We start from the raw sequence: 27,290 nt of genomic DNA on the forward strand, positions 1-27,290 counted from the left end.
TAGGTGGTGGCCATAGTCATCATGTCACCATCTGATACTGAGAATGTCTGTGTCTGACATAATGTCTAAGTGCATGAACACAATAACATGCTGTTATATCATGATGTACTTGAGCAGAATTAATGTAAATATATACATTTGTACATTTACATGGGAGGACCCTTGATGACATAATTCATTGCCAAACTGGAGTCTAACTTAAATCTGAGTTTTCACACACTACTGCCAAAATGTCCTTTTCAATGTAAAATGTCATGATTTGGAAAAAAAATTGCTCTCATTTAATTTGAAAATTAAATAACACAAAACACCAAAAATACATCTAGAAATATAAAGAAGAGCAGCAATTGCATGAAAATGCGCCTGTGTGGTCTATCATATACTTGAAATTCATATACTCATATCATTATAACACATTGTAAATACACTTTTATCTGAATTTACTTTCATATATTCATTTCAATATAACATTTTGCACAAGCATAGTACATGTATTTGATAAACTAATGGTTTGCAGCCAAATACAGTACCGGCAGGACACCTTTCTGTTAAACTTTTATTAGATTTTTATAATGAACATTTAGCGTTTACTGATGATTTTTTTTTTTTTAAATGCATCGTTTCTAGTGATGTATAATTTACCTGACATTTGTCATTACCAAAGTCAAGAGTATAATAGCGGCTGAAAATAACTTAACTACTGCAGGCCAGGACTTAAAGTAAACACAGAGTCTAATCTAGTCTGATATATCATGTATGTTATATATTTTGTGTATTATTCAAACAGTCTGGTTAATGTGTAAAAACTACTACTACAAAGTGTCAAGTCTGTTATTTAGGGTTTTGCTTTGTGTTGATTTGATTGTTAATACAGTATCCTAAAACATAATGCAGCAATACCTACTGCATAGTAAGTATTGTGATAAGGTTCAATCTCAACTTTTTCTGAATGTGTTTTAGATATTCTTATTACCTTAGTTTTCCATCATGGACTTCACTTGATCTTCCAGAGATCAATAGAGTTTATCTTATCTTCTCTCCAGATGTGCATTTGTGATCATAAATCAATATTCGAAAGACCAAATGTGTACAATAGCACCACAATACCATTAAAGAATACTGTTTGTCTATGGCAGTAATAAAGAGAGTGTAGCTGACAGAGAGAAAGCAGACACTTTAACAGATGATCCATTTGGCAAAGGAAGAGACAGAGATGGACTTTTAACTTCATGCCAGTCTACTCCTAAGGTCGAGATGCAGACAGAGCTGCTGAGAGAGGCAAAGCAGATATGTTTGTAATGACAGTATATATTCATCCAGTCCATTTGGCTGGATGTGTTATAGTTGATGTTGAATGTGAGCTGTTGTCAGGTCCATGCCTGACTCTTAAAGTGGGTATAGTGGGCAGCTGAGATAGAGAGCAGAGCTGGACTGCATTTCTGAGTGACATGGAAAATTCCCCACTCAACTCACACTCTTTGTCTGAGTTTAATACAGAGGAAGGCCTGCTCTGCATCAGAGTGAGCTTTTTGGTACTACTGTGAGAGATTTTCTCTTATTTGTTCATAATTGTACTTAGTAAGTGCATTAATGTTCCTACATACGGTTCTTACCACAGTATAATGATGCAAAGAGAATTAATCTTTCAGATTGTTGTTAGTGCTTTATGCCCCTTCACTTCAGCATTGATGATGTGTGATTCTGCATCTTCTTCCTCATTACATTTTAGAGCTACAGCTGGGTGACATAGACAAGTCTTTGGTTTTTGGGAGCAGTAGCTGCCCCACACTGACTTCTATGACAGCATGTGCAAGTAGTATTTTTTTCATTTATGAAGCTGTATTCAGACATAGCCCAAACCATCTTCTATTCCAGTTACTGCAACACAGCTTAACATTTTAATGTTGAGTTCTCAACTTGCTAAATTAATAAAATATTTAACTTCAGGTGGCCTAATGTTTCATGGTTTTTACACATTGTCCTCAAAGTGTCCAATAATTGTGGACATGTGAACCAAATGCTGGTGCATATTCTTTTGGTGAAGTAACAGACAAGCAGTTTGATCTTACTAACAAACTAAAGGAGGGTAACTGTTTTTGTGCTTGTAGACATATTTTGGTGTACACTTCATGTCATCCACTGAGCTGCTGCAGAACTCTTCAGTCCTGGCTGTGCTTCTCTTCCTGGCTTTAGTCCTACAGAGGACTTTCCTGCAGGCATCTTACTATGTCACCATAGAAACAGGCATCAATCTGCGAGGAGCCCTTTTGGTGAGTTGGACATCATGGAAATTGGTTAGAGGGTTTTGTTTCCATATGGAGGTGTTGCTTTGAAAAGATCTACATGAAAGATTTCTTTAAGGCTCCAGACGGTTTGCTGATGGATCTTCATGTTATTCTCAAACAAACATTAACCACCAAATATGACAGCCTTTAAAATGTTGACATTGACCAGCATGTTCAGCTGACTTTTAAACAGAAAAAAGGGGGGACATGAATCTTTCCATTGATCCAAACACCACACCACTCAGAAATAACACATTTTTTTCACTGTTTGAAAACAGAACGTGTAACATGTAGGCTATTTAACTAACTCTAAATTACACACCACAGTTTTTCGGTCCAATGAACCCCCTTCATACAGAAACACAACAAGTGTTTCATTATGAATTTACCAACCCAATTCCAAAAGATTTAGGATGTGGTGTAAAGACGTCTGTGCAAATTCTCCTTTGGCCTGGTCTGAACTGGTTTTGCCCTTTGAAAAACAAAACCAGTCCAGTTGAACTTCAAAAAAACTACTAAGGGTGATGTTATATCTATACTACTCATAAATTTACAATGATCCTCATGTCTATAAATCTTTTAATCACAGGGTTGTTTTTATATTTATTCATCTATTTTATTCTCTAAGGCGATGATTTACAACAAAATCCTCCGTTTGTCAACCTCCAACATGTCCATGGGAGAGATGACGCTGGGACAAATCAACAACCTGGTTGCTATAGAGACCAATCAGCTGATGTGGTTTCTCTTCCTCTGCCCCAACCTTTGGGCCATGCCTGTGCAGGTGCAGTAAAACTGACTGAAATACACAGCTGCTCAAAGTGAAGACGCTGAATCCATCAGTTCTATCTCAGTGCTTTTTCTTTCTTTGTAGGTTGTAATGGGAGTGATCCTGCTCTACTATTTACTGGGTTCGAGTGCCTTGGTTGGAGCATCTGTCATAGTTCTGCTGGCTCCAGTGCAATACCTTATAGCCACTAAGCTAGCAGACACACAGAAAATCACACTTGTAAGTAGCATTGATATAGTGCAGGAAGGTTAATTCATGCAGAATTTCCACAGAACCTAATAATTTCTTTCTAGTGCATTAAAATTACTATACTGACCCATCTATTGTGTCTTCAAGGAACACTCTACAGATCGTCTGAAAAAGACCACAGAAATCTTAAAGGGCATAAAGTTACTGAAGCTCTATGCTTGGGAAAACATCTTCTGTGACAGTGTGGAGGAAACCCGAGGCAAAGAACTCACCAGCCTGAAAACCTTTGCTTTTTACACATCTTTGTCCAGTAAGATGAAACTTTGTGGCATGTGTTTTATTAATTACCACAGAAATGTATAATTATCATCCATTTGATTTAAAAGTAGAAGATGAAAACAGTTACCTATTGAAATACCAGACATGTAATCAATGCAGATCACTTTGAATTTGTGGCTTTTGGTGTTTAGTAATTGTTCAAAGCAGTACCATAGTATCATAAAAAATCATTATGATTGTTTCACCTCCAAACTTGTACATTCTTTTTCCATGCAGTTTTCATGAATGCTGCTATTCCTATTGCTGCTGTACTTGCGGTAAGAAATGAATTGACTTGGTACTGACGTTTATGCTGTATACACTTCTTTTCCATGAAACTATTAGCAAAAGTGGAATAAATAGTGTGGAATTAAATGGAGTGTTTCTTGCAGACATTTGTTATGCATCACTTTGTCAATGAGACCGGTCCAAGTTCCTCTGAAGCCTTTGCAGCTTTGGCATTGTTTCACATCCTGGTTACCCCTCTTTTCCTGCTGTCCACGGTTGTCAGATTTGCTGTCAAAGCTCTGGTCAGGTGAGTGAAATTGTGTTCCCTGCAGTGCTTTATTACCTCCGCCAGGAGGTATTGTGATCACTTTGCTTTGTGTGTTTGTGTACGTGTGTGCATGTTTGTGTGTTTGTTTGTTTGTTAGCAAGATAATTCAAAAACTTATGGATGGATTTTCATGAAATTTTCAGGGAATGTTGATACTGGCACAAGGAAGAAATTATTACATTTTGGTGGTGATCTGGGGGGGGGGGCAGATCTGTCTTGGCGGAGGTCTGTGCTCTCCGAGTGCTTTTCTTGTTTTGTTTGTTTGTGGAGGCCAAATGTTGCCCTGAAGCAGAAAAAAAACAACAACAATCGAATATGATGGTCAATGCTGGACACTCAGAAGAGCCCTGTTGATTTAACGTCTGCTTAAAGGCACTGGTTGGATTTGTATGTACTCATATGATGGGAATAGGAGAAGTATAGATATATTTTTTATTTGTCTGGACTTTCTTTCTCAGGCTTCATTCTGTAGAAGCATAACTCAAGTTCATGTCTGTTTGTGCATCCAGCGGAACAAATAAAAGTATTTTAGCAAAACAAATTTGGTAAAATATCTGGCAGGCAGTGGGCAATCTGTTGCCTTAAGGAAGTTCTCACAATGAGTATGTGGCATGGTGTTTTGACCTGGGAATACAGAACTGAGCCTTGACTAAATAAGGAAGTAGATAAATATGAGATGCTGTGTCACCAAATGGATCTGGTTCAGTTGGTAAATCTAAGTAGGGAACATGGAGGAAACCTGACAGGAGTGAGGAGAAACTCTAAACTCCCCAGAGATTTCTGGTATATTGGTGTATTGTGGCTATCACACATATTGATGGTCATGTTCATTTGTGTGTTTCTTTAGTGTCCAGAAGCTGGGTGAGTTTCTCCAGAGTGATGAAATTGGAGACGACAGCTGGAGAAATGGAGACATGTCTATGTGCTTTGAAGCTGTGAAAAAACACATGGGGGCAGTGAGTATGGCTGACTCAAGATCAATGAAAATTTTTTCCTTAATTTTTCGTCTGAATTATGTGAAAGTTACAGACTTCCCATGAAATGATGTCTATGTAATATTAATCCAAACATTTATCCTGCATTTAAATCAGATGGCATCAAAGAGCATACTGAAAGTGCAAAGAAATAATTTCAGGATGCCGAATATAACCTTTTTATTCCTAGACAAGGTTTAAAACAGTTGGGTGTTCCACTCCAGGTAAAATGTGTCCTTTCCATTGTGGAGACATGTCCTTTCTACAAAAGGAATGCACAGAGCCTCCTTGAAATTTTGGCAATGAAGGGAATACAATGCATGAGAAAGTATTTTCACCCATTTCTATCTGTGTCATTTCTTGAGTCTTATTAATTTTGTAATATAATATTTATTAGTTGTTCTGGTTATGCTTAAAAAAGATTCACACAGGTTTAATAGCAAAATGAATAAATGAGAGGACAGTCAGAGAGTGAGTAAGGGTGGGCAATGGGCATGCAAATTAAGTGATTGTACCCCATGGATACATGGTGGACAGTGACTGAATCAAAATACTGAATACCGTCTACGCACACATGATATTTAGCAGAATTAACCATCAAATCGTTTGTACATAACTGTTCAACTGTTCATAACTGATCAAAGCTTACGGTTATATAAAGTATTTTGTAAATCTAAATGTTGTTTAAACCATATCTTGGGTTTCCCAAGGACTAAGTATTATTTTTCTAAAGCTGTGGGGAGTATACCTAACATGACCACTCAGTAAATGCAGGCCAGTTTTAAATATTGACTGTCTGAGGTTTCAGCTGACTGCATCACATGGTGTCTATTATGTTGCAGTGGGATTATCACTGTTGTATCTAAGTTGGACTGCAGAGTGACTCAGAGGACTATGTAAAACTTAAGTGCCTTTTAACTAGGGCTGCCAGGCGTAGTGACTAAAAACCACATACCCGCTTTTTGTGAGATAGTCTTGTAAATATATTATTGGTATCCATTTTTTACTAAAACATGTCTCATTTCTATCCATTTTCTAGCAGCAGCATTATGTCCCCTTTGTAAAGCCATTACACAAAGTGGTTTTTACAAAATGATCATATTTCTAGGTGCTACGTGGTGCTAATTTTACAGCAAAAATCTACTGACAATTCACTGCAAACGGAAACACATGATGCAAAAAACAGGACTTTTCACAAAATACACAGACACACGTCCTCTAGGGTTATATCAGAGTAAACTCCTACTTGTCTTTCTCCCCAAGGAGTCAAAGCGGATGGAGGAAAGCCCTTAGTTTATTGGTTAATGCTAACTGCCTTCACATCTCTGTTTGTTCTCTCCTCACTCCCATCTCTTCCCCATCCTCTTTATTCCTCCCTGAAGACCAAAGCCATCAACAGGAAGCAGCCAATGCGTTACCAGATGGACAACTATGAGCAGCCGACCAGGCGACAGATGAGACCCACAGAGACAGAGGATGTGGCTGTAAAGGTCAGAGTCAAAGTTCACATGGACTGGTTTAAGGACGTAAAGGTTGAGAATCACAAAGAGTTACAGAATCCAAGAGTATCAAAGCACAAGGGTAACAGTTGAAAGGCTCAACACAGAGGCATGTCATATATAACAGAATAAGACATTTTAGAATATTTGAGTTAAAAATAACAAAAGAAACTGGGTCTCAATCTGTGGAAATATAGGAGGTGGTCAGTGGCAGCACATTCAGCTGCATTCATGAACTGTATTATGTGTCTCAAGCTGTGTGGCGCATCCTAGACTTCTGTCTAGTGTCTTTACAGTCCCCCGTCAGATTAAATAGATGTTTGTGGGAAGATAAGTCTATGTTTGGGTTGCCAGAGGCCTTGATTAATATTAAACTCTCCAGTTAATTTGACCTACAGTTGATTTTGATATTCTGTAGTTTTACATATACGGAAAGAAAGCAACTGAAGCTTTCAGATGTAATTGTCACATGACATTTTTTGTGTTGAGGTTTGTAGGATCACATCAAGCATGACACTTTTCATTAATATTAAGTGTCAGTTCATTTAACGGATGTGATACCCACATATACTTGATATGCAACCATGTTCAACTTTTTGAAAAATCACAAAGGCTAGAGTCGAGTTGAATGGAGCTGGTACGATACAGTGAAAAAACACAAGTATTATGCTGATTGTGTGATGAATTTTAACACGAAAATATTTTCTTTCACTTGGGATCATTATCACTTACATAGACACATATAATCACCAATTATTTAACTCTGCTCCACTGCTGTTTCATATTGTGACTGTTAGTACATCACTGAGTCCTTTGTGTGTGTGTGTGCATGCGTGTGTGTGTAATCATACATGTTCTGTATCTGTGTGTATGTGTGCATGCTCACTCTGTCTTCACAGGATGTGTAGGATTCACACGAGAATTCATTGCCCCTTAAAGGGCCCTGTGAACATTTTCTCAGCCCCTCTGTGAAGGCTGCTCTTCCTGTTTCATCCCCATGGAGTGATGCTACTGACCAGACAGTGGTCTCCTAATTACAGCTTGGCTTGTTAGTGAAGTTAAGAGCAGGTTTAAGCACTTCTTTGATTCACTGCATGAGTAAAAATTATGTGGACACCAGAATATACTTAATGAAGTCAGTTATGTTTTAAAGTCAGGGCTCTGAGCAGGACAGTTCTCCTTTATGAGGTGTGTCCATCGGTGGGTCCTTGTTATGTTTAAATCAAAATGTTTAAATATTGTAGGTTGATAGAATATGGCAAAATTTGGTACCCATTCTTACTTGGTTGCAAGGCCTGAAAAGATTTTGGTGGACAAAGGTCAAAGGTTAATGTCACTGGGATGTATAGTTTATTGATTCTTGTGAGCACATTATCTCAGGATGTTTTGAATACTTTCAAGAATATCTTCAAGTGGGTTAAAAGATTAACTGATTAGCTTTTGGTGGTCAAAGGTTGAAGTTCTAAGTCAGTGTGACTTTGCAAAATACATTTTTGGTCAAGACAGCTAGTCATTGAGAGAACTACATGAATAAATTACTAGGCACAGACAGTTGATGCAGCTGATGTTGTAAATATTCCAATGAGAACCAGACCAAATGTATATAACACAACACAATAGGTTTTAGTATGTGCATATATTTTCACAAATTTGTTGTAGATTTGTCCAGGTCATTTACTTGTGTTTAAAGGATATTTGATTCATTGTGGTGCTTAAAGATATCTAATAAAGAGCAGCCTTTCATTTTTATGAACTTCAGGCATTCTACAAGAACCCATCTTTATTTAAATGAACCCCTAAAACAATCCCAGGTTTCGTTATTTCCATATCTGACTCTCCTTTTTATATTCCTCTCCTTTTGGATATTATGTGATCTGGCTTGGTTTTTCTGTTTTCTTAATGCTCACAAAAACATGGCTTTTCTGATTTGTTTATTAATTATGAGGCTAATGTGCTAGTACTTTTGTTTGTGTTTTAAGAGTATTTACTTTGATCAGTACAAGAAAGACATTCTGAAATTCTTAAACCAGGTTATAGCGATATGCTCATCATAATATGCTGTTTCCTCTCAGGCCATGTTGTCTAAACCAAACTAAATAATAAGATCCTCTAGATTTAGAGCACTTATGCTTATACTTTTACCTCTAAGATGCCTTTTGGCATCTGTGGGGAGAGAAGAGAAACGTGAAGGAAAGGCTGGGGGGTTTGTTAGATTAAATAATATAAAACAAACAAATAATGCAACAGATGGGAGGAATGTAAACATTGGCCTAGCAGGAAGCCGGGTGATAGATCACTAAACAGGGATTAGATATGAAGCACTGTTGTGTTTCTCTGTTGTGCTCTTTTCCACACATTCACTTTTACTGCAGTAACAATGTCTTATGTTTTTTAAGTTTTTTATTTTAGCCTGTAATCATACTTTGTACTAGCAAAGAAACCCTCAGAAAATAACACACAATAGCCTATATTTGTTTTTATCAGTGAAGCCTATAGATGTGCAGTCAATCCTCAATATCCCTGTAAAATAGTCTGCCTGCTTCTACATGTTAGTACTAGTAGTGACTTCTGTTTTACAAACATAACCTTTTATGAAATTCCTTCAAATTCTGAAAAGATAATTGTATTTGTTTCTACTGTCGTGTTGTGAACTATAACCCTGCGCTGTGTATTTTAGGATGTGGGACATATGAACCAAACCTAAGCAGAGAGTCCTAAAGCAATCCTGAAATAAAAAGAAAGTATGATGTGATTAGAATTGTGAGGAAAATAAAATGTAATAGAGCTTTTAGAGCATTTCTGTTACTGTGGTCATAGGAAGTAGTTAATAAACCACTGAAATACAGAAACATACATTTTAACCGTTATTAAAATTCTTCTCTTACATTTTTTAGAACAGATGTGATTTCGATCCAGAGCATTGCTATAACAGTATGAAGCCTGACCTTACAAATATAGAACCATAACATCTGTCCCTCTTGTGTAATGATGTTTTATTTGTCACTGTCATGAAATAAAGTTTCCACATCCTGAGAATTGCATCATTAGATGACATTTGACCTACAGTCACACATACAATGAGCACAGTATGTGTTCTTTCTTGTGTAATACAGTTGTCTCAGGGACATTAGAAAGTTTGTGTTCTCCTCTGGTCACTTGATACATAACAAGAAGGCAGCACGTACTCATGTGTTGCATAAGACCCTTTTTTTTTTTTGTGGGAACAGCTAAAAATCAGTAATACTTCAAACATGTCATTATTTGAAAAAAAAAAAAAAAGCAATACTACAACTTCTGTATTGTCTTTTTTATTTTGTGTAGGTGACCAATGGATGCTTCACATGGGGAAGCAACCTGTCGACTCTGTCGGATATCAACATCCGCATCCCTACAGGTCAGCCTATACATCAGACAATGATTGATCTTCTCAGAACCAGCTTCAACTTCAAGATTCATCAAAAGTATTATAATACCATTAAATAATCAGATGCGTGGGAGAAATAAGTCTTCTTTCAATCTAGATACCCCCTAAATACAGTTTATGAAGAGTGTTTTTTAAGATTTGCCATGATCAATATAAATGTTGTGATATGAATCTAAAGTAGGATTTTTTATTAATGAAGATGTGATGCAGTCTTGTGTGGGCTTGATTACAATTGATGCATGTGACTGTTGAGTCAAAATAATGCTGATTTTTGTCAAGGTGATGATATTATGCTCGGCCAAAAATTGTCACACAGACACACACATGTCCAAGAATTTTTTGTTGGACTTGTACTGTGGACCTTCAGCTGTGATTATGAGGTGCATTCACCATAGTGTCGTTTATCCCCTGCAGGGCTTATGCATAATAAATGTAATGTCATTCATTTTTTGTCCCTATTTGCATTAATTTTAATGCTACAGTGTTTTATTGATGTGAGACTTTGAAAACGTCGTGAAGTTCTCTCCAGTAGATCTCAGCAACAATCGTTTAGCTCTCTAGTAAATTGTGGATCAGTGTTAAAGAAGTTGTTGCAGCTGAAACAAATTAATCCCTGCAGTAATTATCCAATGGATGGCTGTTACTATTTTTGCTAGGACAAATCCAGGTGGTGACTCTATTGGCTAAACAGCGTATTATTGCTAACGTTAGCTCTACCCAAACAATCCAAATGAAAATAAATTAATATAAAATGTAAACAGAATCATATTAGGTCTTAACACTAAATGGTGTTTTTACAACACTATTTCCATTAGTGGTAAATTGCTAAAAAAAATTGTAATGCTTAACTATTTTTCTGATATTGTAATTTGCCAGGGAAAGAGCATCAACTGTGCAGGCAAATTAATAGAATATGTTTGTTAGTCAGCTTTCATTTGAGATTTAAATAAAAACACTCATGAACAGTAGACTTACAGGCATCTAAAGCTGTGGCAGCTAAGTGTTGTAATTTTAGAAGCATAATCAGCTGTTCTCTTCTGGTGTTGCAAAGACCACCAGTATGAGTGCCAGAGTTATTATAATGTATATTAATCACTGTGACTTGGTAGGTTGAGTCTGAAAGTTAGAAATTGTCTTTCAAAGACAATTTCAGAAGTCTCATAACTAAGAATCACTCTTAGACTCTCAGAGCACTATGGAAATGTGAATGAAACACATACGTGAGATTATTACAGTTGTGCTGCACTACGTCAGTGAAATACCAAGTGTCAGGGGAGGGAGTCGTGTTGAAGACGCTGCCAGCAGATGGGTCGTGTAATGTATCATGCATACACTTGCAACTTCCCTTGGGAAGTGACTTCCTTGGTATCCCAGTCATACTACTACTAAGATAAACAGGATTTGTTGTTCTGCCAAGCTCTGATGTGTGACTTTTTTCAGAGAAACAGGAGTTTGTCTGTGTTTCTGTCCTTATGTGAACCAGGACCTGATCTATTAGGTCTTTAATTGGAAACATTTTTTGCTTGACCATTCTTATGGACCATTTTAGTGTTTTGTATGACTAGGGTTTAGAGTCAAGTCACAGTGGGGTCAAGTGTACAGTCCTTTGCTGGCTTGAAGAACACATGGTTAACCCAAACCCCTCTGTCTGTTCAGGTCAGCTGACAATGATTGTGGGCCAGGTGGGTTGTGGGAAATCTTCCCTGTTGCTGGCTATGCTGGGAGAGATGCAGGCCATGGATGGAAAAGTCTTCTGGAGCAAGTAAGATATGATAATATCTCAAGCAAGAATTGGCTCTGGTTAACAATAGATTTCAACAGGTTTCAGGCTAGATGAATAATATAGTATAGTAGTATAGTTTGTCACATGTCATTATCTCTAAGATACTCTGTATTTATGTAATTTTGCAAGTTACTGTTTTTTTACACTTAATGCTTTCATATATAGATAGATTCACTGCAGAATTGAAAATATTTTTCAGTTATGGCATTGATCTTTTTCTATATATTTGGACAATATATATTTTATCTAATATGTTTATCTTGAGAACTGGTGACTCGCCCAGGGCGTATTCTGCCTTCGCCCATAGGTAGCTGGAATAGGCTCCAGCAACCCTAGACAGGATAAAGCAGGTTCAGAAGATGAATGAATGTTTATCTTGAAAATATCTTTGTATTTCTTAGGCAGCAATCCCATATGTTTCTGCTTTTGTTGAAAGAGGCTTGGGTTGGACTGCCTGACAGGAACAAATTATGTGTCAATTTGCATCAGTTGTTCATGAACAAGAAGATTTAATTTCCTACTCTGATGGTTTTAATAGAATTAAATGGCTGTTTTGATGATTTAATCAATTTTTCTGCCTCACTCCAAAGGCTTTAATTCACATAGATACTGATGAAAAACTCAGTCATATTTTTGACATTTGTAAAGAAGATATTTCATCTGAGTTGAATGCTCCTCAGTTACTTATAATTGGACTTTTGAATCAGAAGTTGTAGATTATTAATTTTCATAAATTTTTTACATGTTTACTATCCATGTAAAATCTCAACACAATGTAAAACTAGACTTCTGCTGCAGGAGATGCCTGTAGTTACTTATCATTGTTCCAGTCAAAGGTTTAGACACATCTGAACTCACCTGAACTCATCAAAACTGTGTAAACAAAGTAAAGTGTAGGGATGTTAAAAATTCAGTTCAAGTAGCCACCTTTTACCGTGAAAACAGCTTCATACAGTCTTGACTCTGTAAACCATAATAGTTTGATCTTAACATTTAATGGACTTTGTGACTGTGCTTAGTGAATCTTTCAGAGGTTGCAGTTTTCTGGACTGACGACCTGTTGATTCTCTTGAAATAGTTGAGCTGTTTGTGCTGTAATGTGGCTTAATATAGCAGTCAAAAAGGACCGTTTGCTATATACTGACAGTCAGTATACATCAGTTCAACACAACTCACAAGCAATGTTTCTCAAGTACATTTAGAAAGTAAACTGTTCCACTAAATGACTTTCGACAAGACACTTGTCAATTGAAAACTTTGAATAATGAAGTTTTAAAGAAAAGCACAATGGTATGCAAGTATTTTAATCACTGTATAATTCAAAATATGTTTTTTCACACTATTGATGTCTTCAGTATAGTTCAACATTGTTGAAAATAATAGATACAATGAAATTTATTGTTTGTTGCTGAAAGGTTAAGTTCTTATTGTTCCATCTACTGTAAGTTGACTTTTTGAACTATTTATTGAACACTTTTCGAAGGTGCCACAATTAGATGCATGATGAAGGTACAGATGTCTGTGTTGCTCACAGCTGTTTTATTTCATGCTTAAACACTGAACCTCTTATGATAACAAAGAGGCACTTAAAAAGACTGTGGTACTGGAGATGAACAGTACTGTAAGAAATTCATAAGAGTGCTGCACACTAACCCTTGCTGTGTAAGTGTGTTTATGAGCACGTCTGGACCTCTTCTTGTGTGACTGCTTATAAACATGTATGTACCTGTGTGTGTGTATGTGTGGTATCTCTTTCTTTACTTCCTGCCTTCTTGCCACATCAGGCTGCCTGATTGTGAGGTGGTCCACGATGGGAACATCAGGTACTTCATCTCTGCTCTCTCCTTTGTCCATAACAATTTAGCTGATTGGTCTCCATGTTATTTAAATACTATGTTTAGCTAGCTTCAACTCATGCAGTGCTAACAATGCACAATGCAGTAATATGGTCTTGGACAGAAAGAAAGTGTTACATTTATATTATGGTAACATAAATCTTCAGGGGAGTTTGAGTCTAATTGCAAGCCATCAGAGCCCTGATAAAATACCCTGTTTTTTATATACAGCCAACAAATACCTTGGCAAATCTGACATAAATGTGGTGAAAAATAACTTCAACATCCACTAACATGAGAGGGGTCGTGGACATGCTGTCATACTCAAACAACAGAACAGGTTGACAGCTAGTTACTCCCAAACCAGCATGTATGCGCAAACAGGCACAGTACATCCCAGATGATGTTATAGTTCACTAAGTTACTCTTGGAGATAGGCTGTAGCCACTTTTTAATACATTTATTCACACAATGGCAAGAGGTTTCATACATAAACATCACTTGTTTTAATCCCATTAAATGATTAAGTATCACTTTTCAAAGAGGGCAGAAGAATTTCCTGGGAAATACTCATGATGGAAGGGGCGTGAGAAGACCCTGCTGTAGACTTAATGTGATTAGATAAAACAAGATAAACTACGTTTTACAAGATTAATTCAATAAGAGGATTTACAACGAAATTCATTCAGGCTTCCCATAGATATTAAGTAGTGCAATGACATGCAATGACACATTCCAAGTTTTGACTCATAACTTAGTTCAGTGCATTTTCAAAGCCTCAAACAGTGATGTCTTTTCAAATATTGCAATTTTTATTTGACAGTGGAAAAGAAGTGACAGGAACTCAGGTTAGAAACATGTGGTATACAGCAGGTCTCCTCTGCCAACAACCGCAAAACTGATTGATCACACTTAACTACTGTTAAGTGGCCATGAAACTTTTTTTTTTTTTTTTTTTTTCCAGTGTTGACATGTCATTTAACCCATTGGCTTTGTTCACTGTGACACGTTCTATCTGTCCTGAGCAGTGAAACACAGGCAAAAGCATTTCAACACCCAGCACTTTAAAAATGCTCAGCACATTGACCAGCATGTCAATGTAGCCAGTAAGTGATGAGACAGGCCTGTTGTCAACTGCACAGAAGCTACACCTCTAATATGAGAGTGGTTTTATCTTTTCCAACCCCTTAATAGAGTTTATCAACACAACACTATGGCCATTATTAGTTCTACATTTATAGAGTGTTTCACAATTAATAGATCACTGTTTTCAATCTATATTAATAAAACTGCTCTTGACTCATAATTTACGTATTGTTTACACCACTCATGTTCTCTTGTAAAACCACTTACAGTTTTGACCTTCAGATTTATATGTAGAGTAGATAGCAGTCTTTCTTAATAGAGCCACGTTTTATATATCTCTGGTCACTTAGTCCAACTGCAAGTCATATCGGGCCATATCCAGCAGTCAGGGCATCACTGTCATGTAGACATACACCCTTACACATAAAATATCAGACATCATTGTTAAAGAAGCCACAAAACCTAATTATGACATACAGACAGTGACCACATCACTTACATGGTGCTTTACTGGGTGGGAAGGTTAATTTGATTAACAGTTGGCAGGCTAACAACATTTGTTCATTGTCTGGATTTTGGCATAGAGACATATTTGTCTCTATCTTCTTTTTCTTCTACTGTTCTTCCTCTGTCTTTTTTCTTTTTCCATGTTTACTGTGTCTTGTTTAAATGTCCCTGTTCTGGTTTGTCTCTTTCCTCTGTCTGGTTCTTTATCACATGTTTTTGTTTACACACAGATGTGAACACTTTTGATTATAATAGGCTTATTCTAACATACTGGCATGACTTTGACAGTTGGTCAGAGACAGAGGAGTCTGATGAAGACATCAGGAGGTATAGGTTTTCTTCTGGTCTCCTGCTTCATTTATTCAGATCTGGAGTGTCCCCCTCAGCCCTTCTCCATCACCTCTCATTTACCGTCTCCTGTGTCTCATTTCTTTTAACTCCATTTTTCACCTCTTTTCTGCCTTTCTCAGAAGAAAGTACTAGATAAGACTGCAGAGAAAAAAGAATGCAGAGAATTTGCTGCAGTATTTCAGGCTGTCTTGTTCATGAACACATACATGAACAATTTAAATGCAAGTCAATCATGTACTTGCTGGTAATTCATCATTTTTAAATGTACTGCATCTATTCTGCAGATTGCACGTAATGAAATTTAGCCTTCATAGTATTTATTTTTCGTATAATATTGTGTATTGTAAGAGAGGATTTTTGCATACTTACACACTTTTGCACTGTTGTGTTATTTTAAACTCATATCATGAAGCTAAATTAGAATTTCTAACTGCACACGTTCCTTCTGTTGCTCTCTCCTCTCTGTCCAAATCAAAAGACTAACTATAAAGATAGATTAGCCTAATGATATTTTATGCTATTGTGAAAAAGTTTAGCCACTATTTCATGCCTCCTTATCAAAACATAGAGTAGAGCAGTAGAGTACAGGTTGCTTCTGTTAAGCAATTGATAATTACAACCATATTTATCTCCCTCTCCTTCTGAAATCACCTGTGATGAGCCATTTTCTAGAGAAGTAGATACATAAGTTTTGTGTCCTCACAGATCACTTGAATTACAATATGCATTACAATATTATAGGTAATTGTGGATCAAAAAACTATCAAGCACTGAAGCTTTAATAATACTTATTTAACTCTTTGCAAAGTTAATGCACACCTCATTCAACCCAAACTGAAATTATGTTTCAAATACTCCCGCAGCAGGATGTAATAATGTATGTGTTCAGGAACAACTGTATCAGCCCTTGGAGTGTACTATCTTCTGGCCATCTACCTCTTCCTCCATTTATGTGATCACTGGGTTTGTGCTGTACAGTCCTGGAGTGGTGTGTGCTTTTCATGCTGGGAGTCTCTGCTTTTACTCAAATATGCAATTACAATATACATTCACAAGAAGTAACTACTAAAGCATGTTATAATCTTTCATAATTTGTGAGCCTCATAGAAAAACAATACCCCAAGGAGTCCATCCATATCTCTAGAAAGCAGAGTCATTCTTAGTGATCTTTTCAGTAGGTTGTTTTACAGATATAAAAGTTTTGAGTAATCCTGCATTAAAGGAAATCATTAGGAATTAAACAGCGAAAGACAAGATACAAGGTAAAACATCGATGAATTCTGAGCCACATTTTCTAAACTGATGAACAGACTCAGGTAAGATAAACAGTTTCGACTCCCAGCAAAGTGCTTCAGTACATTTGTCCTCATTTTTGTTGATGGTTGTACTGCTTTATCTTGTGGTGTTGTTGATTTTGTTGTTGCTGTTGTACATCAAGTGCAGTTCATCTTTAACCCAATCCATGGTCCATATTTATCTCTCAAAATATGATAAAATTCATGTTGCAGTGGAGTTTGACAAAACATAATCCTTCCTCTCCCCTCTTTATTTATTTATTTATTTTTTAAATTTGGGTACCACATTCATAAAGCTACTTAGACCAGGAATACTGATCTTAATATATAAATGAATATCTGTACTATTTATAAGACTGTTTCCCTGTTTCCCTTAAAACAGTTGGTAGATGTATGGACTTGGTTTAGTAAATGATAGTTTGGATAAGCAAGAAATCTATAATGGATGTAGAGACTGGTGTAAAATGTTCAAATGCAAATGAAGGGCTTTTGTTGATCAACCAATCTGTCAGAAAAATTAGGAACAATTCCATGTCATATGATCTCCTGACATGAGAAGGACGTGAGGTAAATGTGCACTTGTCAGTTCCTAATAACAGGTTGTAAACTTTCCTAATACAGGAAGATCCCAATGTCAGTGTTGTTATCAATCTTTTTTTTTTTTTTTTCCTGGGTGAAACATTCTTATAAAATGTAATTAGAATGTAAAAGTAGAAGTACAGTAAAAGTAACATCTGGTCGATTAAAATTCACTGACTCTGCATTGACTCTGTTGCCTCAAAGGAAATTCAGAAAGCTGAAGTAGATCAGTACTCCTGCTCTTTAAGGCTTTATGAACACAGGGCATGTGGTTCTTACCTGTCTCTATGCCTGTATTTCCTATCATGTACCCAGCAAGAACAGATATTCTGTGGCCTATGCTGCTCAAAAGTCGTGGCTGCTCAATGCAACAGTGGAAGAAAACATCACCTTTGGAAGCCCTTTCAACAAACAGAGGTAAAAACACTTCTTACTACTTTTAGTAACAACACTTTGGTGTCTTTTGGGTTATCTTTGACGGTTCTTATTGTTGTATTTCTCAGATACAAGGCAGTGATTGATGCCTGTTCTCTGCAGCCAGATATCGATCTGTTGCCTTTTGGAGATCAAACTGAGATTGGAGAAAGGGTGAGAACATGTAATGATTTAAGACAAAATTCATGATTGGCAAGTATGACAGAGATCAGTTGACTTCGTAGTTTCCACTAAGTATGGAGTTTGCATGTTCTACAAAGCACACAGATGTGGACTTAACTTGTATTTTGAAGTTGATGTTGTTCTGCGTTTCATAATGTCTTGTTGTGGTGTAGGGAATCAACCTAAGTGGAGGCCAAAGGCAGAGGATCTGTGTGGCCAGAGCTCTCTACCAGAATACCAACATTGTCTTTTTGGTGAGCTGGCTTTACAATGTGAAAACTAACTGTCTTATTTTTAAATTTCATATTAGAAGGAAGGGATCTTCATGGTAATGGCTGTTAATACTTAGATTGGCTGATTTTTTGTTGTCAGTTAATCAATTCTTTGCACATTTAAATTGAAAAATAAGTTTCCCATTGTATTACTGGAAAAAACTGGACTAAGTTCACATCTGAAAATCTTCATAATTGAGTGTATCACACTGAGGTGAATAGTAAAACATGTTGCACATGTTTGCTTTTGAGATGAGGAGGTGTCCATTGTACTCTTCTCTCTCAGCTTTGCTGTCATGTGTTTATTTTTCCAATGTGCAGTTTCCTTGTGCTACCATAGCTTTTAATTGGCTGTGAGGCATACATTCCATATTAAACATGATCACAGACATTCTTTTACACATGCATCACACTTTGTAATGTCTAGAGTGGATAAAAGTGTAATTTGCAAAAGTGTAATGTATATTTAGTAGAGTTTGAATATTTTCTTTAACATTGTTTCACTATCAAAGTATAGCCTCTTGGGCCAGGTTTCATATCTGATCTCAGGATTGGACTATACGTCATACACTCTCATCATTAAATGCATCACATAATTGTGAACAGAACTCAGTTGAGTCACTATAGCACACACTCTAATGGCATTAATGGAACAAGGCTTGGCGGTTGCTGTTATAGTGAATACTTTACATGTGGCTTAATGTACTGTACATGAGTAAGACAACAGTACTCTGACAAATATAGATTAAGCTTTAAAGTAACAGCTATCAGCTGATGTTTTTGAAAAGTTAATATTTAGTGACACAAGTTGTAATGTTTGCAACAAGACATGCTTGTCTTAAACAAGGAAACTTTAATGGATTTGATATTTTCAGCTTTGGTCATTTCTCATTGGGTAAAATTTATGTACAAGAACACACAATGATATGAACATAATGCAAATGTTCAAAATATGTGAATGATTTTACGGTATATTAAGTTTGCATGGCTTGCATATAGGTTTGTTCCCACACCAGTCAGTTGAGCTGTTGGGCGTCAAGCAGTTTTTCATTTCAGCTGGACTGGAAATAATTTCTCTAAAAATTGTGGTAACCATTATTTATTTTTCTGTCTTTGCCTCTTAAGGAATTAATTACATATTTCAATAATCATCTGTTCATCTTTATGATCCAGTTGATTACATGTTGTTTACTTCATCCATCCTTACCCCACATTTTATAGGATGATCCATTCTCTGCACTTGACATCCATCTCAGTGATCACCTAATGCAGGAGGGAATCCTCAAGTTTCTGCAGGATGATAAACGGACTGTAGTGCTGGTCACCCACAAACTGCAGTACCTAATACATGCAGACTGGGTAAGAACCTGGAACCGTTCTAAAATACCACACACAAGTTGTATGCAGTACTACAGTTTACCTGAGATGATTCCAAGCCATGACTGTTTAATCACTGCATTTTAAAGTTGTCTTAAGTGTTATTTCTCTTTTATGTCTTTCCCAGATCATAGCTATGAAGGATGGGTCTGTGCTGAGGGAGGGGACTCTTAAGGACATTCAGATTCATGACATTGAGCTTTATGATCACTGGAAAACCCTGATGAACAGACAGGACCATGAGCTGGAAAAGGTAGTGGTAAATAGTTTGGAAGGGGTAAAAAAATAACAGTATTTCCTCCAATTATAGTACAAATGCCAGAGCTGTGCAGTCACATGACAGCATTTAATGTTACACTAGTGTTGTGACCCAGTGCGTGTCTGATTGTAGGACATTCAGCAGGACAGTCAGACAACACTAGAGAGAAAGACACTGAGGAGGGCTTTCTATTCCAGAGAGGCCAAGAATCAAATAGACGATGAAGATGAAGGTACCACACTGTCTTAAAGCTATATTTCATTTGTGATTTCTGGTGAGCATAATGAGTAATAATGTTGGGTTTTATATTTATCCCATCAGAGGAAGAAGAGGAGGAGGAAGAGGATGACAACTTGTCCACAACCACAATCAGACGTTCAAAAATCCCCTGGAAGGTAATCTGTCTTAACCACCTACACACATCTATAACACAAACCAAGGCCCTGTCCACACTAATTATTTATGATAGTATTAATTATAATATTTTGGAGAATGAACATTTTTATATTGTTTAAACTGCTTGTTCATATGTTAATAGTATTTTAAGATACTAAAAGATCTTTAAAAATTCTGATTTGTTTGTATCTGTGAGGTAAACAAAGAGATTAAAAAGCAATGGGGTCACATCCCATAAGCATGCATGCCTATGGATGTTTGTGTATGAAACACTAGCAATATGTCATATAGGTGTGTAAGTCCGCATAGTGTCTGCAGGACATTGTGTTCACACATTATGAGAATGGACACATGTACTGCTGTTGTGGCTAAATCTGTATTATACAAAGAACACTCTTCAAAAACCCACACCAGCACTTTTTTAATTAACTCATATTTATAAGTGTGGACAGGGCATTAATAAGTCATATTAAAATAATATAAACAACACCATGAAACCATTGAGTTTATTTTATTATAATGTAAACAGAACTGCTGAGCTGCTTAAGTGTTTTGTTTGGTAGTGGCAAAGACTGATATTTGCCACCACATAACTCAGATGTTTCCTCCTAATGGTTTTGTACTTTGCTCTGTTATCATTTATTATTAATGGTTACCCATAAATTAATTTATATCCTGCTTTTACAATTCATCTATATTTCAGCGGTCTTTAGAATCAAATTTTTGTCATTTTTTTCTTGAATGATTGTTTGAAAAATGGACATATAATGGACTGAATAATTAATTAATTTAATTAATTTTAATTGTACTAATGACCTTACTGTAGCATCTAGGAAAGGCAGTGCATCTTTTTCTCTTGTATTGATATCTTTCCTTTTTTCCTTCTCCTTGTCCCAGGTGTGCTGGTGTTACCTCTCCTCTGGTGGATTCTTCATGGTTTTCTTGATGGTCTCCTCTAAACTCCTCAAACATTCTGTCATTGTTGCTATTGACTACTGGTTGGCTGTCTGGACCTCTTCTAAAACAAATCAGAGTGATGAGACAGTAATGAACTCTTCCAGTGAAACTGCAAACATGACACAACCAACTTCTGGTACTTTAACTGCGGAGGTACGCTATCACTGCCACAAGCTTTTTTTCTATTACTGTAGACAATATAAAAACAAGTACAGAAACATAGAATAATGAATCCAATTTTACCTAAGTAATGATAACTGTATATCTTCACGTACCTTTTTGTACATTGTGTGTCCAACAGAATGACTACTATCTGCCTGTTTTTATCATATTGTGTGCGGCTGGAATCACTTTATGCCTCATCACCTCTCTGACTGTGGAGTTTCTGGGCCTTTCAGCAGCCACTAACCTGCACCACAACCTGCTCAACAAGATCATCCATGCTCCCATTAGGTAAAAAGCAACACACATAACTTACATGGTTGAATGTAACGGTTCATTGTAGTTAGATTTTGCTTGTTTAAATGCTGAAACTGCACATGATCTCAGTTTTTATAACAGGGTTCCCGCTGGGTGTTAAAAACTCTTAAAATTATTGAATTTACAAATCTGCATTTAAGACCTTTAAAAATTCTTTGAAAGGTATTAATTTTAGGTATAGTTATTTCATATGGTAGGTCTTAAGTTATGTTGGCATAAACTTGTTGGCTGTATTGTGTTTAAATGTGTCTGGGAATGTTCAAGCTGCTAGGAAAGTAACGTTAGTTTAGTCTACTCAGTTCCACTGGTTCCAACCTGACAATTTATATTGAAATAAGGAACCAATTATCGCTGACTTTGCAGCCCCTGGTGAGAAATGATCACAGAACATTCAGCATTCAGCAACATTCAGCATTTGAGAACTTTAAGGGATGGTTTGCAGGGGAAAGTAACCATGGGGAAGTGCAAATGTAAGCATGCCTGATTGGAGAAAAGATCATTCTTGACCTGGTGGACACAAGTTTTTCTAAATTCTAGGAGTCACAAATTTTTTGCCAATATGGCTGTGAAATAGGCTGTGAAATGGACATTAAATTCTGTTCTAAATATTCTTAAAAAGGTGTCAGAAAGGTCTTAAAATGTCTGAAATTTAACTTGTAGAAATCTGCAGGAACCCTGTAAAAATACTATGAAAGATTGAGGTGGTTTGCGTGGTTTATGATTAAAAACATGCTAGATTCTGTCTCTGGACAATAACATAATGCTAGTAACTTTGTGGCATTTCAGTGAGATTGTGTGACATGATATTTTTTTATGTTGTAATAGTCACTGTGTCAGATTAGGGAATTTTTATGTCAGACTATAAGATGCTCACCTACCAATCATTTCTTCATTTTTCATAATATGTACGATTTCATTGCGTAGGAGGTGCTAACAATCAACTGTAAAAAGGCCTGAATATAAGCTGCATCCACAGCAGCGTGTGCCATGTGTGATACACTGTTCCAAAACTGACACACCCCATTGTTTAAAACAAAATATTCCAACATACTGGTCTGTCTGTCTGTCTGTCTTTACTTATTTATGTATGTATGTATGTATGTATGTATGTATGTATGTATGTATGTATGTACATGTCAGAACTGAAAATACATGTTTTCATGCTTTACTTTTTGATTTGGGTGAATTTTCCCTTCCTCACTCTTCAGGTTCTTTGATATTACTCCCCTGGGACAAATCCTCAACAGATTCTCAGCTGATACTAACATCATTGACCAGGTAAGCAGATGAATACAATGAGTTGGTATGGTTCTCATTTCATTATTGTCTCATTTTTGGATGCAGAAGATGTTCAGCATACCCGTAAAGTCATGGAAGAATTTTTGGGATAATACTGCTTCAGTCACTCAGGCTTTCTCTCTCTCTCTTTTTTTTTCAGCATATTCCTCCAACACTGGAGTCTTTGACAAGAGCTACGTTGCTTTGTTTGTCAGCCATTGGAGTCATATCTTCCATCACTCCACTCTTTCTCATTGCCTTGCTTCCTCTGGCAGTGGCTTTTTACTTTATACAGAAATACTTCAGAGTCGCCTCCAAGTGAGTTTTAATCTGTACTTTTTAATGTATATTTATATATCCATGGATCATTCCTGGAATTCTCTGCTGACACTGAATCATGTTTTGTGGTTAGCTGCTGGCAGACTCACAGTTTGCATCAATAAGTTTACCTTCAAAGAACTATTGTTTAGGGTCCACATCATCATGTATCATCAGAGAGTCATATAATTGACAATACAGGTCATTGGAGATCCAGGCAAGACACTTAACTATTGGCATATTGAACTAAACTTAGCTCTTAAACAGAAATTAACAGAGTGCAGCTATGGTCTGATGCCATGGTTAATCTCTAATCAGGCATTGAGCTGTACAACAGCATATATCTTCTGCTGCTCCTGGTAAATTTTATTTTTTTTCTGATAGGCAGTACATAGATAAGAGTGGATCCTTAATGCTTTTATAGGCGAATTACAATCACATTAAAATTATTTGTTAATGCCTTTTCTTAGAGACCTCCAGGACCTTGATGACTCCACCCAGCTCCCTCTGCTCTGCCACTTCTCTGAAACTGCTGAAGGTCTCACCACCATCAGAGCATTCAGGTACAGAAACACTATCCATTTTGGAGATAGTTTTCAGTCAGCTGTCTGAAAACAGAAATAGTTTTCATTTTCATTTTAGTTTGTCATTCTTTTTTTTTTTTTTTTTTTAGATATTTGTCCCGAAGCTTCAGAAAAGCAATCCATGCCAAATTCAGTAAATTACACAGTTTCTGTGTGTCAAATAAATATTTCATCTACATTTATTTAAATAACAGATAACACTCAGAATGTACAAATACCTTATATTAAATTATCCAAGTAAGATTTTGTGGCCAAAAGTGAATTTGGAGAACCCAACTGATATCTGTCGTAGAAGCAATAGTAGAAGTTCTTGTATTTAGTACAGTATTGCTCAAAGCCACAGTATGGTCTTGTATTTCTATCCTCACTCTCTTTCCCATCATTGGTTTCATCCAACGTTAAACAGCTCTCACGCTTTTTTCTCCTCTTTTCCCTGAAGGCATCCTCTACTCAGACACACAGTTTGTGTTTCCATGTGTTTAGAGGACATTACATTGGCCTACATCAATATTTGGAAGACCAAGAACCTGAAGCATGAACCTTAAACCTTAATAGAACTCTGACCTTAAAATATATCCAGCTTCGATTTTGTCCCCATAAAGTGTCAGATTCCCCTGTAAACATTATCAAGTCCCACTATTGTAAGAAATACAGAACAAAACAGACACAAATGTATGCAAGACTGCTCGCACGCATACACACACACACACACACACACACACACACACACACACACACACACAATGAATCTGTTGAGACAGATTCTTGGCAATCAGGCGATAGTTCCCATTATCATTACCCACTGGTCTCCCACTGAACCAACTGAGATGAGAATGGTTTAGAGTTGGATTCAGTAAAGACGTTAAACCCAATAGACAGAAAACTGAACTTTCATCTATCTTTAATTTCTATAGATCTTTTTATGTTCACTATTTGAGCTTATGTTGACTTTTATTATACCCCCACCTGCCCACAGGGCAGCGGTATAATGAAAATCTCCTTAACATGTAGTAATACCAGGAATTCAGTCCATCCAAGATTTTTGTCCAACCGATTTTTCCAAGATTATTAACCTGATTCATTTCAAATTCGACACACATTTTCTTTACTCCTGGGAGAGGTGCAGTGCACAGTTTGATGGATGAATTTCAGTTTTTGGATATTTATGAGTTTTTGAAAATTTGAACTCAGGAAATTTTTCCAACCAATTTCTCAAAGACTATTCACCCAATTCAGCAGACAAAGTGTGATCAGATTGGAAGTGAAGACTTAAGCAGAATAATGTTTGTCTGTGTTTGACTGAACTACCCAAATAGGACAGTCATTTAGTTTAATTAGTTTACAATTATCTTTAATTTAAAATTCAAAATTAATCCCGGACTAGGCAGGGTATCAGTGAGCAGGTGGGGCAAAGTGTTGCGTGGTGGTGGGGGGTATTAGTAAGCACCGCTTACTTTTTGACTTGTTTTCAGAGAGGTTGTGGTCAACAGTGGAAAAAATGCAAATTTCAGAAAGTGTTGTTTTGAGCATTTGAAGAATGGAAATGCATTGTATGATTAAATGTTTGTTTTTTAGACATGAGGCTCGCTTCAAACAACGCATGCTGGAGCTGACAGACACAAATAACACAGCCTATCTGTTCCTGTCAGCTGCTAATCGTTGGCTTGAAGTCAGAACGGTGAGAAACAATTTCATATTACATCTGACATGGCAAATAATTGATTTTTAAACAGTTTTTCAGATACAAACCACAGTTGCCTTTTTAATTGTTACATATTTTACACAGTACACTGACATTTTCCATATTTTAGCTAAAAACTATCAAACATCATCAAACCTTTAATGAGCAGACATTCCAAGTAGAGTTTCCAAAATGAAAGTAAAAATCTTTCTACAGTGATGGCATGTTGTCTTTTTTCATCTCTATGTAGGACTACCTTGGAGCAGTGATTGTTCTGACAGCAGCAGGAGCCTCCATATGGAGTTCACTGACCTCTAGTGGTCTGGTGGGCCTTGGCCTCACCTATGCTCTCACAGTGAGTTATTATACATACACAAAGACTGGGAGGACTGGGAACCATGATGACTCCTAGTTAATTTGACAATAGTCTTTCCCATTGGTTTAAAATTGTTGTGGGTTACTCATACGAGTATAGGTAGGAAATTAAAATGTTACCTCCCGTGATGCCTCTGTGCAGGTGACCAATTACCTGAACTGGGTTGTGAGGAATCTGGCAGACCTAGAGGTCCAGATGGCAGCTGTGAAGAAGGTCAACAGCTTCCTAAGCACAGAGTCAGAGAATTACGAAGGATCTATGGGTAACTCATTTCTTTTTACCAGTACATGCTGTGAAAATAAATCCTTGTACAGATTGCATAGTTATGCATATCCAGACCTGTGTAATTTCTAAGCAATGTATCAGGACGGAAGATCTGGGGGTCTGACACCATCCACTATCATATCTTAATAGAAGTAAACATTCTCTGGGTTGTTCAGCTAGTTCTTTAACTGAACTTCAGTTGCTACACACAGGATATAGCAAGAATGATCATGCAAAATTATGGGAGAGCAGTTGTTTTGGTGGAATATATGGCACTGAAATAACTAAAAAAGAAAACATAAGAAACTCGCTTGTATAGTTGCAGAGCTTAGCAACATTGGCAACATGGCAAAACAGGCTTTGAAAAGGGTAACATGCTGATAATTGAAAGAAGGAAAATGCCAATCTTTATTCCAGGAAAATCCATTGAATGACAGAGAGCAAGCAATAGACTGAATGGACAGTGTGAGTGCTGATTGGTGGGGGAAAAAAAGAAAAAAAAAAGAAGTGAAACTGAAAAATAAAATGTGCAGTCTGATTGGTTTTACAGCAGTTTTGCTGTAAAGCACTTATTAACTAGCCCCCCACATAGCAGAACTATGAGAATGTTCTAGAGAGAAATACAGCTGAAACACATGCACAACCAATAATGTAATAATAGCCAATAACTTAAAACCTGCCTCTGAGACAATTATTTTGCTAATTTTAAATGTAATACAGCCAATAAGGTAATTTAAGACAATAACATAATAACATTTTACCAATAATGTAATAAGTTAGCATTTTATTGGTTGGTTATTATGATATTGGCCTACCATTAAAAATATCTTTTGAAAATGTTGATGACGTATTACATTATTGACAAAATGTTATTACATAATCGGTTCAAACATTTTATTACATTATTGGCAATTTTGGCTTTATAACATTTAAAATAGCCAAAATTATTACAGTATTAGCAGATATTGTGGTACTGGTCA

At 36.6% G+C, this 27,290-nt stretch overlaps 1 protein-coding gene across 3 annotated transcripts in view; it reads left to right on the forward strand.

The window, feature by feature from the left end:
- abcc9 (ATP-binding cassette, sub-family C (CFTR/MRP), member 9) overlaps window positions 1–27,290 on the forward strand; it is a 57,923-nt gene that overhangs the window by 12,105 nt on the left and 18,528 nt on the right. For all 3 annotated transcript variants that reach the window (XR_003936942.1, XM_030150492.1, XM_030150493.1), the window contains 27 exons: window positions 2,109–2,270; window positions 2,914–3,069; window positions 3,160–3,294; window positions 3,412–3,574; window positions 3,820–3,860; window positions 3,975–4,117; window positions 4,986–5,094; window positions 6,495–6,602; window positions 9,933–10,005; window positions 11,692–11,797; window positions 13,603–13,641; window positions 15,535–15,573; window positions 17,787–17,888; window positions 17,975–18,059; window positions 18,242–18,322; window positions 19,562–19,699; window positions 19,845–19,970; window positions 20,109–20,208; window positions 20,298–20,371; window positions 21,270–21,482; window positions 21,631–21,782; window positions 23,018–23,087; window positions 23,248–23,405; window positions 23,876–23,968; window positions 25,565–25,667; window positions 25,921–26,025; window positions 26,188–26,308. Coding sequence is in view for 2 of the 3 variants with exons in the window: in XM_030150492.1 (XP_030006352.1) it covers window positions 2,109–2,270; window positions 2,914–3,069; window positions 3,160–3,294; window positions 3,412–3,574; window positions 3,820–3,860; window positions 3,975–4,117; window positions 4,986–5,094; window positions 6,495–6,602; window positions 9,933–10,005; window positions 11,692–11,797; window positions 13,603–13,641; window positions 15,535–15,573; window positions 17,787–17,888; window positions 17,975–18,059; window positions 18,242–18,322; window positions 19,562–19,699; window positions 19,845–19,970; window positions 20,109–20,208; window positions 20,298–20,371; window positions 21,270–21,482; window positions 21,631–21,782; window positions 23,018–23,087; window positions 23,248–23,405; window positions 23,876–23,968; window positions 25,565–25,667; window positions 25,921–26,025; window positions 26,188–26,308 (2,995 nt within the window). In the remaining variant the exon portion in view is untranslated. The remainder of the gene's footprint in view (window positions 1–2,108; window positions 2,271–2,913; window positions 3,070–3,159; window positions 3,295–3,411; window positions 3,575–3,819; window positions 3,861–3,974; window positions 4,118–4,985; window positions 5,095–6,494; window positions 6,603–9,932; window positions 10,006–11,691; window positions 11,798–13,602; window positions 13,642–15,534; window positions 15,574–17,786; window positions 17,889–17,974; window positions 18,060–18,241; window positions 18,323–19,561; window positions 19,700–19,844; window positions 19,971–20,108; window positions 20,209–20,297; window positions 20,372–21,269; window positions 21,483–21,630; window positions 21,783–23,017; window positions 23,088–23,247; window positions 23,406–23,875; window positions 23,969–25,564; window positions 25,668–25,920; window positions 26,026–26,187; window positions 26,309–27,290) is intronic.

Source organism: Sphaeramia orbicularis, chromosome 12 (genome assembly GCF_902148855.1).
Source record: "Sphaeramia orbicularis chromosome 12, fSphaOr1.1, whole genome shotgun sequence".
Taxonomy (NCBI): Eukaryota; Metazoa; Chordata; class Actinopteri; order Kurtiformes; family Apogonidae; genus Sphaeramia; species Sphaeramia orbicularis.